Raw genomic sequence first — 14,750 nt, forward strand, 5'->3', positions numbered from 1 at the left:
GTGGGTAGAGAGAAAGAGAGAATTACCAGAGTGCCTGGCACTAAGAGGGAAAGGCCCCTGGGATCCCCCTGACAGGCTTTGAGTCTAGCGCCTGGCCTCAAGCTGGGAGACCTTGGGTTGCACTTTGTTGCTGCCCTTCCAGGGGAAGCCCGTGCCATCCTCACCTGCTCCGGACTGCCTGCCCAGCCTGTCCGTGGAGGGCTCACCTGGATGAAATTCCAGCGCTTGTACAGGCTGCTCTTAACCTTGTCGCAGTCCAGGAGCTGGGGCAACCGACTCTTGGCGTTGTCCACCAGGCAGCGGGTGTCAGGGAGGAGCGTGGTGGTCCCCAGGGCGCCCAAGTGCAGGAAGCCCTCCTTGGTGTAGCGAGCCAGCTGGGGAGAAAGCAGAGCAGCAGGGCTGTGGGAGGCAGAGGTGAGACCACGAGGGGACATGGGTGCCCCACAGCTGTCCAGGCTGCAGTCCTGGCCACCGTCTCAGGCCTGGCACTGCCCCCGACCCTGCCCCAACCCCAGTCATAGGAGTGCCCGCCCAGGAGGCCTTTGGCTTGCGAAGCCTGGACACAGATTCCCCGGGCCCCTCTCTGACTTCTTCCTAAGCATATCCACGGTCAGTGTTTCAGGAGTCTGGCCTTCTGTTCAACCACACGGGGAGCAGGAATAAATGAAAAAGCGGGATATTCGAATTCTAATGTTGGCTCTGCTTCCAGCTGGCTGGGCCAACCTGAACAAGTCACTTGACCTCTCTGAGCCTCCATCTCCTCCTCATTTGTTAACTGGGATCAATTAAATCTACCCTGCTGGAAAAGGGCCCAAAGAGGCAGCTCACTGAAGAAGAAACAGGCATGTTAAAAAGCATTCAACGTTAGGTGTTAAAATAAATAAAAATCAAAACAATGAGACACCATATTAAAAAAAAAAGAGATTATCTGTATTTTGTCAAGGTGAGCCTAAGATGGGCTGGAGGGAGGGTAAATGACTACCACCTTTCGAAAAGGAATTTCAAAATATGAACTCTGCACTTTAAAAATGTTTCTCTCCTTTGATCCAATCAATCTACTTTTAAAAATCTTGGGAATTCCCTGGAAGTCCAGTGGTTAGGACTTGGTGCTTTCATTGATGAGGGCCCAGGTTCAATCCCTGGTCGGGGAACTAAGATCCTGTAACTCTGTGGCACAGCCAAAAACAAAACAAAACAAAACAAAAAAACACCCCACACAAACAACAAAAAAAAACCTTCCAACTATCCCAAGAAAATAATTATAACTGTGAACAAAAGTTTATGCAGGGAGGGTGGGGGAGGAGGAGGACCTGGACAAAGGCAGTCAAGGAGTACAAACTTCCACCTATAAGATACGTAAGTACTAGGGATGTAATGTACACCATGATAAATATAGTTAACACTGCTGTATATTACATATGAAAGTTAAAACAGTAAATCCTGAGTTCTCTTCACAAGAAAAAAAAATTTTTTTCCGTTTCTTTAATTTTGTATCCATGTGAGTTGATGGATGCTCACTAAGCGTACTCTGATGATCATTTCAAGATGTAAGTCAAATCATTATGCTGTACACCTTAAACTTATACAGTGCTGTATGCCAGTTACATCAGTAAAGCTGGAAGAAAACATTTGCATACAGGGTATTTTGCATGCTCAGTCGTGTTTGACTGTTTGTGACCCCCAAGGACTGTAGCAAGCTCCTCTGTCTATGGAATTTTCCAGGCAAGAATACTGGAACGGGTTGGTGTTTCCTACTCCAGGGGATTTACTGCCATGTTATTTCTAATGATGAAAAGGCAGAAATACCCTAAATGTGCAGTCCAGTGCTGGGCCTTGCCACGCACTCCATTTACTGAAACAAATGGCAGGCAGCATGGGGTGGATTGCCAGTGGCCACACCTTTCTGGGCGACATGACTTTGCTGGAATTTCCACTAAGAAGTGGAATCTCTCTCCTCATCCTGGAATACTGGTTGGCCTTGTGACTTGCCTTGCTTTGACCAACAGAAAGTAGCAGAAAGGAGGACGTGTTTGTTCCTGGTATACAGCTTGCAAATTTCCACCCTCCTGGAACCCTACTGCCACCGTGGCAGTAAGCCCAGGCTGGCCTGCTAGAGGATGATAGACATGTGGTTCAACCAACCAGTCGGTCAACCATCAGACGAATAAACGAGGTCATCATGGATCAGACAGTGTTCAGCCAGTCTGCTAGCTGATGGGAGACACATGAGTGAATCCAACCCAAAGCATCTGAGCCTAGTCCAGATCACTGCTCACCTGATCTTTAGACTCATAAGCACTAATACATGCATACTGTTTTATGCCACTAAGGTTTGGGGCTAGTTATTACACAGCAGTAGCTCTCTGATACACAGATAATGTCGCCTGCCAACCCTCTGCACAACTAATTGTGAGTCCATACTAGTTTGGTGTCTTGGCCCCTCTTGCCTGCTCATGTTGTTTAAATCCCTGTATTCTAATTTTTGAACAAATACATTCACCTGTCTTTCACATTCCTTTGGAGGCACGGACTGTGTCTAATTTATTTCATTCCTTCCTAGGAGACAATCACAGACCAAGGGCTCCCGACATGTTTGTGAATGAGCATACGACAAACGTGATGAATATCAACATTTACAAAATGCAGCCACGGCTATTTCCTGAAACTCCACAAACATGTCCTCTGTGTGCCCAGCCTAGGGACAGGCAGTGGAGATACAAGGATGAGGCTGTGTTCCCACTGAGATGATTCCAGTGCAGGCTGGCGAGATGCAAGCGCAACCTTCATGTTTGTTCTCATGATCCTACGAGGGGCTGAAGCTGCTGTGATGACCATCAATAAACAAGAGATCCCTAATCCATTACAAAATATCACCAGCCAGCATGTGTTGGAGGCATCCTTGGTCCCAGAGAAGAAATAATGTAATTTCTACAACAACCTATGGGTTAAGCACTACTACTCTTCCTGTTTCAAAGGAGAGGAAACAAGCCTGAAGATATCTGGTCAAGCTGCCTGGGCTCTGGCTTTTATCCTTGGGTTCCCAGAGACCCAGTGGTTGGCAGCCCTGGCCCAGGAGCTGAGCAGTGGAGGGACCTCCTCTCAGATTGATCCTGGGCTTCTGAGATCCTGGGCATTTCTGGCCAGAAATGGAGCAGAAAAACAGCCCTGCCCAGGACACATGTGCCTTTTCTCCAGGGGATAAGATCCTCTGTAGGGGATTTCTCTTCCAGTGAAAACAGCTCAGAGACCCTCTGCTCTGATCCCCAAAGGGAGTCTTCCTGATCCCCTCAGAAACAAGTGACAGGGAGTTTATTAAATGCCCATGAGAGAGAGAGAGATGTGGTTAACATGTGTTTTAAATCCAAATTAGTTTCAAATCAGAGTAATTGTTACAGGCAAAATGGTTTAAAAAAAAAAATCAGAAGCCCTCCCCCATCCCTCCTTCGACAATGTCTCTCTGAATATATTCAGATTCACCAAATGCAAAGTGATGAATGACAGCAAGCTGCCTTTATGTTCAGGGGAAAGATATACACAGCTGCTTATTGAAATTATGAATCAATCTATTATCCAGCAGGCACACAAGCAGCGCTAAGAACATTAATTAACTGAGCGTATCTGTGACCCAGATGTTTAAAGAGCGAAGCTAAATGCCACTGGGATTAGAAGCTCTCCTTTCTGAGGTCTTTCAGGCCATGAAAACAGGGAGACCCAGACTTCTAAGACCTGTAAAGGCCAGCCCCCAGCCCCCAGCCAGGTGGGCAGGGCAGGAGAGGAGGGTACTGCAGGATTTCTGTTCTAGGGGAGGGCAGCTTCTCACACCAGGGAATGGATGCTTGGTTTGTTTCCACTTTGGGGCTATTCTAAATTACACCACTACAAACAGTCATGTATAAGTTTTGGTGCGAACATCAGTTCTCTTGGTTATACAGGTTTTCTCTCTTGCTCTGTTATTTTTATTTATTTATTTTTCTTTTGCCCACTCTATACATGGGATCTTAGTTCCCTGGGTTGGATCTTAGTTCCCCAACTAGGGATTGAACCCGTGCCCCCTGCAATGAAGTCTCAACCACTGGACCATCAGGGAAGTCCCCTCTTGGGTGTACAGTTGACTATTGAACAACACAGGTTTGAACTACACAGGTCCACTTATACGTGGATGTTTTCAAGAAATATGTATAATATGATTGGTTGGTTCAATCTGCAGGTTTAGAATCACAGGTAAGAAGGGCCAGCTTCTTATGCATTTCCTCCTAAGATCCCAGCTGATTGTGGGACCTGAACTGCTGAAGTAGGCTTGTGACTGGTCCTCTTCCCTCCAGCCCTTCCCCATTTCCATCTGTCCTCCCCGATCCTGCACATTCAAATCCTACCATTCTCTGCTTCCACCTGCAGTGGCTCCCACTGCCACTGTATTTACGAATACACTTTCTCAACCATGATCTTTTGCTATAGGTTCCCCAACTCATCTTTTCAGTTTTAAAAAACTCTTGGTTTCTTGGCTTAGTCTGACAGATGACTTGAAGATTCTCAAAAACAGCCAACAGTCTTCCCTGTATACACGGGACATCTCTGGTGGTCCAGTGGTTAAGAATCTGCCTGCCCATACGGGGGACACAGGTTCGATCCCTGGTCTGGGGAGATTCCACATGCTGAACGGCATCGAAGTCCGTGTGCCACAACTACTGACCCCACGCTCTAGAACCTGTGTTGCAGGCAGAGCTGCAACTACTTAAGTCCGCTCACTCTAGAGCCCTTGCTTCCCATCAAGAGAAGCCTGTGCGCTGCAACTAGAGAATAGCTTGCCGCAACTAGAGAAAGCCGGTGCAGAGCAAGGAAGACCCGGACAACCAAAAATGAATAAAATTATTTTAAAAAATTCTTATTTTGAAACCTAATCCCCCCAATTATACCTACTCCTACCCCATCTCCCTTCCTTCCACAAAGCCACACCATCATGTGATCTATTTCAATTTATATATTTCTATGTTCTATTAATGTGTCTTTCCCTGTTAGAGATTTTTGTCTTTGTTGTTGTTTCAGCACTGCGGCATTCTACTCATTTTTACATACCATAAGGACCAAGAAAAGTATCTTGCAAAAAGCAAATGCTCTATAAATGTCTTTTGAATTGAATAGGATTATTTTAGATTTGGCTGCTGGGCCCATGAGGAGAAATAAATGTCATTATCCACAACCCTAATGCATTAGGAAAAAAAAAAAAAACCCTTTGAGCTCAAATACAATTAATTCTCATTTAGGAGAAAAAGGAATTTTCTATTTGAAATGATTGAAGAGGTGCATAAAACTATTAACCCACATTTAACAGCCTTGAGGGAAAACTAAAATATGCAGGTTATAGCCAAATAAACAAAAGCCAGCCAAATAATTGTGGAATGGCTTTGGAACACAGCAAAACCTATCGGATTGTCAATAAACACATGGCTCGCAATTGCTTTCATATTAAGGGTCTCTCTCATCATTTCAAAATCAGGCCTAGTCACGGTAGAAAACCATTGGTAAATGAAAAATGTAGTTTATCTAGCTTCTACCCAGGAGACAGAGAGATGGGTTCCATTGATTCAGAACTGCTCTGGGGTGAATTTATTTGTTTGTTGTGTGGCTGAAGCCATGAGAGTGGTTTCTGGGGACTATGAGTACACGTGTACATTTTTACAAACAAACAGACTTTCTTCATCACTGTCCAGGGCATGCCAGAACTCAATTCAATACAGAAAAAAAAAATTTTTTTCAACTGTATCAGAATGTATGCATGGTGGCTTCCTAGGATTGGGGCGGAGAAAAGGAGCAGGAGGAATCTTTAGGGACGACAATGGAAATGCAGACATACACACTAACATATGTAAAACAGATAGCCAGTGGGAATTAGCTGTATGACTCAGGGAACTCAAACTGGGGCTGTGTGACAACGTAGAGAAAAGGTGGGATGGAGTGGGAGGTGCGAAGGAGACTCACGAGGGAGGGGACATATGTATACCTGTGGCTGATCAATGTTGATATATGGCAGAAACCGACACAATATTGTAATTGCCCTTCAATTAAAAATAAATTAAGAAAAAAATGGAAATGTGACAGACACTTTCTGTATTTTGATTAAGCAAGGGATTTCATAGGTGCATACTCCTGCCAGAACTCAGCCAATTGTACACTTTAAGCAATGCAATTTACTGTACCAACCTTATACTTCAACAGAGTTGACTGCAAAGTCTATCTAGGGATTTCCCTGGTGGTACATTGGGTAGGAATTCACCTGCCAATGCAGGGGACATGGGTCTGATCCCTGGTCTGGGAAGATGCCACATGCTGTGGGGGCAATAAGCCGTGAAGCCTGGGTTCCCTACAGCCCGTGCTGTGCAACAAGAGAAGCCACGGCAATGAGAGGCCTGTACCTGCAACCAGACAGTAGTCCCCGCTCGCCGCAACTAGAGAAAGCTTGTATGCAGCGATGAAGACCCAGCACAACAACAACAACACAATTCATAAATAATCACTATTTTTAAAAAGTTGATCTGGGAGCTTAAAGGCATGCTATAGAATTCAATATGTTTCCTGTAAAGAGGGTCAGATCCTAGTGGGGTGGTGGTCCCCAAGGCCTCTCTCCTCACCATTATGACTCACCATGCTGGATTTTTATTTTTGGCTCTGCTGGGTCTTCATTGCAGGCTTCTCTAGCTGTGCTGTGAGGTCTTAGCTGCTCTGCGGCGTGTGGTATCTGAGTTCCCCGATCAGGGATAGGACCCACATCTCCTGCCCTGGAAGGCGATTCTTAACCACTGGACCACTGTATCACCAGGGAAGGCCCGTTGTGCTAGATTAAAGTGCAGTATTTCCAGACAATGCACTTGCTCCTTTGCAATGAATGCGGAGAACCTGCCTTTCTGGGGCCCAGCACTCTGGCTCTATCACCCACCAAATACGGAGCTGCACTAGGGTCTGTCCCAGGACCCCTACCCCACTGTCCCCTGGGGCACAGCCGGAGCCCCACTGGCCTCTGCAGCTCTGCCCTCAGCACCAAGTTGGAATGTTCAGAACTGTCTGAACTGAACAGTCAGGGAATGAGGCTATTTGAAAAGTTGGCACTTGCTTTGCTGCGTGTCATGGTGCTAAGAACACAGAGCCCTTTTCTCCAGGTGGTTTCACCTTCCCTCCTTGTCATCCTTCAGAAGTAGCGATGTTTCCTTACTAATTCAGTGATAGGAGAACCACCTTAAGAAATCAACATATTTCTTTTGGGGGAAAAAACGCTGAAAGCGAGCCTCAGAAATGATAACGGTTGTTTGAAGGTGGTAGAATTATAGATGATTAAAATTTTTCTTTTTCAAACTCAACAATTAGGTGTTGCACCTTTAGGAAACAAGAAAAAGATAAGGAGTGACTCACTTTGAACTGAAAAGCTCTGGGTGAGGTAGGAAGGCTCAGCTGCTCATGTGGCCACCATCCTAGTGTTCTGAGTTTCTTATTCCAAGCCTAATAGTAACACAAAAACCTGCCTGGAACTTCCCTGGTGGAACAGTGGCTAATACTTGTGCTTTCAACTCAGGGGGTGCAGGTTCGATCCCTGGTTTGGGAACTAGGATCCTGCATGCTGTGCATTGCAGCCAAAGACAAACAAAAACCCACCTGGATCACTTTTGGTGTTTGGAGGAAGATCAATTCAACTTCTAAGGAGATGTAAAACTTTTAACCAAGAATCTCCACTGGAAAACAACTTATGACTGTAACTTTGATTTTCTGGAAAGAAGAGCTCATCAACCCCTTCTGGCAAGAAAGGAAAAGTACAGGAATTCCTCCATAACCTGGAGGCCCCCTTAAGCAAAACCAAATACACGTGCCTTTAGTTCTCCATGCTATCCAAGACGTCAAGCACTTGTTCTCTGTATGTGGTCTGCAAGATCCACTTTTCAGGGGTGATTAGAAAGCGAGAACCAGGGATTGGAAATGGAAAAGCAAAACAGATGGTAGACAAAAAGGCTGGGGTCCCCCATCAAGTCTCAGGGAGCAGAAGGGAAGTAACCCTGCTCTTCTCCCAGGTCTGCAGAGAGGGTGGGCGTGAGGGATGCTCACGAGTACTGGATGAAGGGACAGCCCAGGAGGCAAGAGCTCAGAGCCTTGACATAAAAAACCCAGAAACGTTTTGAATATTTTGAGAGAAGATGAGTTAGAGGAACAACAACAACAAAAAGAGAATCTGCAGTGAGGCATCACGGATTTATAGTGTTGCACTGGAATGCAAGGGGAGGTTTTTTGTTTTTTAATATTGCAGGTGTGTGCATGCGCAGTTGTTTCAGTCGTGTCCAACTCTGCAACTTCATGGACTGTAGCCCTCGGGGCTCCTCTGTCCATGGGATTTTCTAGGCAAGAATACTGGAGAGGGTTGCTATTTCCTCCTCCAGGGGATCTTTCCAACCCAGGGATCGAACCCGAGTCTCCTGCATTGCAGGTGGATTCTTTGCCACTGAGACACCAAGGGAGCCCAAAATATTGCATAAGAGACAGAAAGTGGCAACACAGCAGCACAGAGGCTCCAGGGTGTCCCTGGTATGGTCCTCCTGCTTTCTGTGATCTCTTTTGTGTGTGTGTAGGTTTCCCAAACATAAACAAATACCTGCCCTCGCTCCTCCAACACTGGTTTCCCTCAAGAGCTAAGGTTTCCCTGCTTTGTAGTGGTTTCGTTGAGGGATCATAGGGTTTGCTTCTTACAGAAGGTGAGAGGTTTGCTCCCAGAATCACAAGCCTGCTTGCTGGGGCAAAGCCATCTCGCCCTGGGGTGCAAACTCCAACATGCTCTCCGAGGATCCGTCCCCTGCACCCCACCACTTACACGACTTTATCTGGAAGCAGAGGCTGCTGGGTGTCATTAACTTTGGCGTTTTCCAAGTGCCTTCCACACACTAAGCCCCGTCACTCCATGGGGGCACTAGTGCCTTATTGGCAAAATGCATCATTGTGACAAGGTGTTTGAATGATGGATCGCTTAAACGATGAAGCCATCAGAGGAAGCCCAAGATCAGATTACATTTAATTACGGGATAAAGGAATTCTCATCTATCACTCTGCTGATGAATTAGCTGGGGGAGGGAATGTGGGCTTCTCAGAAAAGAGGGGAGAGGAAGACCAACAGGGGAGACCTGTGATGCCCTCCCTGGAACTCACTGGGGAGCTCCTAAACAGAGCTGGCTCCTCTCAGTTCCTCTCCAAGGGGCATACCTCGTCTCCAGAAGGCCCCATTAGAGCTTGGAGCTCTTTTAGAGAGTGCTGTGTGGAGTCCCCAGGGCCCTGCACTCGGAACTCTTGCTGGCCATGCCCTGTCCATGGTGTGGCTGCTGGGTGCTGTGGTCCTCAGCTCAGGGAGGAGGAGACCGCACTGGAATCGGTGAGGCTGTGCAGATGGTGCACGGGAACACTCCCAGTGAAGTTGATCCTCAACTTGGAGGTGGATAAAAGCACTTGGGGTCAGAGGAAGGGACAAACGAGGAGGGGCTTCAGGGGAGTGTTGGGGTGGTACAGAACTGCTCTTGATTGTGGTGGGGTTACTTGACCATATGCTTTGTCAACAACTTGCAAAACTGGGACTTCCCTAGCTGTCCAGTGGCTAAGACTTTGCCTTCCAATGCAGAGGGGGTGGGTTCAATCCCTGGTTGGGGAGCTAAGATCCCATGTATCTTATGACCAAAAATCTAAAACTTAAAACAGAAGCAATATGGTAACAAATTCAATAAAGACTTTAAAAATGACCCACATAAAAACAAACGCTTAAGACTGTTCTCTCCTGTGGCTCTCAAAGAAGCACAGTGGGGCAGTGCAAAAAGTCCTGTGAAATACTAAAAAGTATTGAAAATAAAACTTCAAAAGAAACTTGCAAAGCTACATTATAAAAAGAATGAATTAACCTTAAAATTAACCTTAAAAGTGAAACAACATTACATAAAAACTGAAATAGCATTATAAATTGAAAAAAAAAAAACAACAAAACAGGCTGGTATACGAGGCATAGGGCTTCCCAGGTGGCGCCAGTAATAAAGAACCTGCCTGCCAAGGCAGGAGACACAGGAGATGCGGGTTTGCCCCTTGGGTGGAGAAGATCCCCTGGAATAGAAAATGGCAACGCACTCCAGCATTCTTGCCTGGAAAATTCCATGGACAGAGGAGCTTGGCCACGGGGTCACGAAGAGTCAGCCACGACTGAACACAAGCACACACTAGGCATTAATCTATGTCATGTGGGCAAACAGGGACACGGGATCACTACCTTATAGCCTCACCTATAACGGATGCTCAATAAATGGTTTTGATGGAAAAAGAAAGCATCTGGAGATGCCTGTGAATATGCAGATTCCCAGGGCCCCACCTTCAGTAGGTCTGGGGTTGGACTCAGGGATCAGCATTTGTAATGCCTGGTAGCTCCCTGTGGACCATGGCTGAGATGCTGGGTGGGGAGTCCTGCCCTTCATCCTGGCTCTCAATACTCTGTCCCTATTGGCTGCCCTGGGGCTTCCTGTTGGCGCTAGTGATAAAGAATCCACCTGTCAATTCAAGAAATACAATAGGTGCAGGTTTGACCCCTGGGTTGGGAAGATCCCCGGGAGAAGGAAATGGCTACCCACTGCAGTATTCTTGCCTGGAAAATCCCATGGACAGAGGAGCCTGGTGGGCTACAGTTCCCGGGGTCACAAACAGTCAGACACAACTGAGCGCACACACATACATGGACCACAAGCCTCAGCCACGCACAGATGTTCCCCCGAACACGCCGTATCCCACCCCCAACCCCGCCTCTACACCTCTGCTCTTACAGTGCACTCGCCTGGCACTGCCTCCATGCTTGCCTCAAGTCTTCCTTCTCTGTCTTGCTGTGAACTAGAGGACGCTGGGGGCTCGAGGACATGAGCTAGGTCTCCTCCCATGAATCAGATGGTATAGCCCAGCACTGAAGACCACAGGTCACGAGATGGTTTGAAAAGTGGCCTGGCACAGCCAGAGTCTCAATTTTCCAAGGGAGCTGGGGGGAGGGTGGTCACTACCTGCCTGACAGGTACAGGATTAAATGCTGCCCAGGGACTTCCCTGGGGGCTCAGACGGTAAAGCGTCTGTCTACAATGCAGCAGACCTGGGTTCGATCCCTGGGTTGGGAAGATCCCCTGGAGAAGGAAATGGCAATCCACTCCAGTACTCTTGCCTGGAAAATCCCATGGACAGAGGAGCCTGGTAGGCTACCGTCCATGGGGTCGCAAAGAGTCGGACACGACTGAGCGACTTCACACACACACACAAACCAGAAATGGGTTTATTGTCAACATTTTGTTCCCTGTCTCAAGCCAGCCACGGCACTGTCCAGAAAGCTGGCGTGGACTGCATCGTAGGGACCTCAGGCAGCAGCTCGGACACAAGGACTTGAGAGGAGCCCCAGAGCCATTGGAGGGGAATTAAAAGAACAATGCCCCGGGCCCAGTGCTGCCCACACTGTGCTCTCTTCTTGATTTTTGCCTTCCAGAATGGGGAAGGTTGACAGGTTGACCAGGTAGACTGGAAGAGAGACCAAGAAGGGGCTGGCAGAGGAGGACAATCCCACAGCCGATACCCTGGCAGGAAGACCTTGGCTGTTCCAGTGAAGTCACCCCACCGCCCACCCCCTCCATGCCAGACCCAGGCCCAAGATGGCAAAAGCTGGGGGAGGGGAGCCCTGGGTCTCCTTAGAGAAAACCTCCCACTCTAAATAGGATCAAGCTGACACCAAAGGCTGCTACTGTGTCCTTGACATCTATTTTTTCTATGCTTGTGATATAAAGTTTATTTAAAGATAAAAGAGCCAGTTTAAAGAAAAATACCTTTAAACAAAACAGTGGCTCGGAAAAGAAACCGATGTTTGTCTGATGCAAAGTAGTAACCAGACCAGAGCAAGGCCGGTCACTAGCTGGTGATTGAGCAGGCTCTTCTGAGAGGCCAGGAACCGTTTCCATCTTGTTGACAAACACATGTTGAAGACAGGAAATTACCCTCCTCAGTGCCTATTTTATCTCTGTTTAATTGCTGTCTGATAATAAATTACAACACAGAGTCCATTAATTAAGCTAACAATGTCTGTGAAACACGCCTAGTTACAGGAGCTTTGATTCAGTTTGCCCACAGCACTTTACAAGGTGGTTTAAAAGCATGTCAGGACACATGACTGGGGGGGAAACACTAAAGAGCCTAGGGCGAGCGGGTTTGGGAAGAATAGGAGGAAAGCTTGATGAGCGAGGGGAGAGGCAGCCTGGCAGGTGGAGAGGAAGCAGTACCAAGGCTGTACTCTAATTCAGGACATGTGGTAGAACAGAAAAAAAAAAAAAAGATTAGATTTGCTTTCACAAAATCAGCTGATGGAAAACCACCATGGCCCATGCGCACAGGTGTTCCTCCCAGAATTGGGGGGATTAAGGACGAGCCTGATTTGGTTTGCTGTCCCATCATCAACTAAGTGGCAGGAGCATCCATTTGGAAAAGTTTGTGAATGCAGGAAGGGTGGGTAAAAGATGAATTCTAGATATTTTCTGCACTGGGCTATGAAGGCCACCAAGCTCCCACCAGGAGAGGAGAACTTGGTGACTAGCTCCTGTCTGGGCAGGGAGTAGGCAGGAAATTATCTTGAATTCAGTGGACTGGATTTGAATTTAAAGTGACTGGGTTCTGGTCGGCTTTGCTCACAGGCATCTTCGTGCCTCAGTTTCTCCACGCTGCCTGCTTGTCTCCTAGAGTGACCACAAGGAGCAAAGGACTCAGGATTCAATCTGCCTGGAATTACTTTCAGAGGACCAGTCACACAATGAAGGGAGCGGGGGTCTGGATTATGAGAACTACCTGCGGTGACAGCAGAGGAAATACGGCTCATCTCTTTCCAGATGCCAGCTTAACAGGAGAGCACAAGTGTCCAGAGCTGAGCAAACCCATGAGCCACGAATGCACGGGAGAGGATGTGTGTATGCCTGATGCACGTCAACTTACAGGTGAACGTGTGTGTTCAGAGAACATGAGAGAGATGAAGGGAGCTTTCGGGGCATTGTGTCCACGGTCTTCCTTTCACAGACGAACAAAAGGAGAATATGAGTCCTGGCTTAGAACCAACCACCTCGTGTGCCTCTGAAATTGAATATGTCTTCCCGGTTTGTGGCGTGCTTTTTATTACTCCTGGTTAACATAAAAGTGTTTTACATTTGTATGCATGTCAAGTCTAATGATGTCTTTGGATCTGTTTTCTCCCAGTGCTAGAGGACCTGCTAAGCTCTCCCGGTGCACACGTCCATGCACGCACGCACGCACACGCACACCATGGGCTAACACAAAGCTGTCAAAGGAAATTCATTTACCAAGTTCTACTCTTACTGTGTTGGTCGATTGTTTTGCCCTCTTTGGTTATCTTTGCTGTCTCCTGAGAGACCAGAAGACTCGTGTGTTCTTTAAAATGTTACTGCCAGCACATCACTCCCTCTCAGTCAAGGCTTGGCACTGGACCAGTGCTTGCAGACCAGGTCATACTCACCACCAAACTGATGACAGTGGCTAAGACTCCACACTCCCAGTGCAGGGGGCCTGGGTTCGATCCCTGGTCAGGGAACTAGATCCCACATACCACAGCTACAGATCCTGTGTGTGGCAAATAAGACCCAGTGCAACCGAATAGATAAATACACATTAAAGAAAAGCTTAAGATGGCCTTTCGGAACAGACACACTAATCAGGTTCTCACGAGAGAAGCGGCTAACTCTTTCTTTGATGTTGTAAGCAGGCTTGCTTTGTTATCAGTAAACATACGTACATGTGACGTCTATTTGCCTTAATTAGCAAGTGATACCAAAATGTAAGCTCAGTTTCCTTTCAGTAGGAGAGTGCCCCTTTATCCTCTTAATATCTGTGCTGATGCAGCCACCTGTGAATCTTCTCCCTCGTTCCTGTAGAGAAACCACCAGAAAGCCCCTCACCTGCTCAGAACAGTCAATAGCTACCAAAGGGGAAGACAAAAGAAGTTTCCAGAAGTCCTACGAACCCCCAGTAGGTACAGTGAACTTAACTCCCTTCCTGGTCAGAGACAAGGCTCCTACCTGGGGTCCCCAGCCGTGGCACGGGTACAGTATTGCCGTGTGGTTCTCCATTGGCCCCTGGTCCAAGCAGACGTCTTTTGCCTTGTTGTTGCGAAGCTGCGGGAACAGGCCAAACAGGACCCGTCAGATCTCATCTGGTGGAGCGACTGCTTCCCACCCACCACTCCACCTCGACTTGGTTCTGACTTCTTAGTGCAGACGCCATGAGACCTCCCCTCCACACCCCCACCCCCAAGTAAGGACCAAAGCCTGAATCTTGGAGGAGATCATTTAGCAAGAAAGACAGTCCTCCAGTGGGTGGTGTGGGCACTGACCCTCTGCCTGTGACCGCGTACCCCACCAAGCTCATAATCCCTCATTCTCAGCATATGTGACATGTTAGCAAACATTATGGTGGTAATTTTGCAATACGTAAAGGTATCAAATTAACAAGTTGTACCATTTAAAGTGAAGTCGCTCAGTTGTGTCCGACTCTTTGCGACTTCATGAACTGTAGCCTACTAGGCTGCTCCGTCTATGGGATTTTCCAGGCAAGAGTACTGGAGTCAGTTGCCATTTCCCTCTCCAGGGATCTTCCTGACCCAGGGATTGAACCCGGGTCTCCTGCATTGTGGGCAGACACTTTACCACCTGAACCAGACTTCCCTGTAGCTCAAA

At 47.4% G+C, this 14,750-nt stretch overlaps 1 protein-coding gene across 1 annotated transcript in view; it reads right to left on the minus strand.

Annotated features, from left to right (window-relative positions):
• The window catches only part of GALNT17 (polypeptide N-acetylgalactosaminyltransferase 17), a 439,450-nt gene that overhangs the window by 2,060 nt on the left and 422,640 nt on the right, over positions 1 to 14,750 (minus strand). Inside the window, exons 9-10 of the mRNA XM_040260662.1 lie at positions 14,094 to 14,189; positions 207 to 374 (exon numbers count right to left, since the gene is read on the minus strand). Coding sequence (XP_040116596.1) covers positions 207 to 374; positions 14,094 to 14,189 — 264 coding nt within the window. The remainder of the gene's footprint in view (positions 1 to 206; positions 375 to 14,093; positions 14,190 to 14,750) is intronic.

The sequence above is a fragment of the Oryx dammah genome, unplaced genomic scaffold, assembly GCF_014754425.2.
Source record: "Oryx dammah isolate SB20612 unplaced genomic scaffold, SCBI_Odam_1.1 HiC_scaffold_2, whole genome shotgun sequence".
NCBI classification, from domain to species: domain Eukaryota; kingdom Metazoa; phylum Chordata; class Mammalia; order Artiodactyla; family Bovidae; genus Oryx; species Oryx dammah.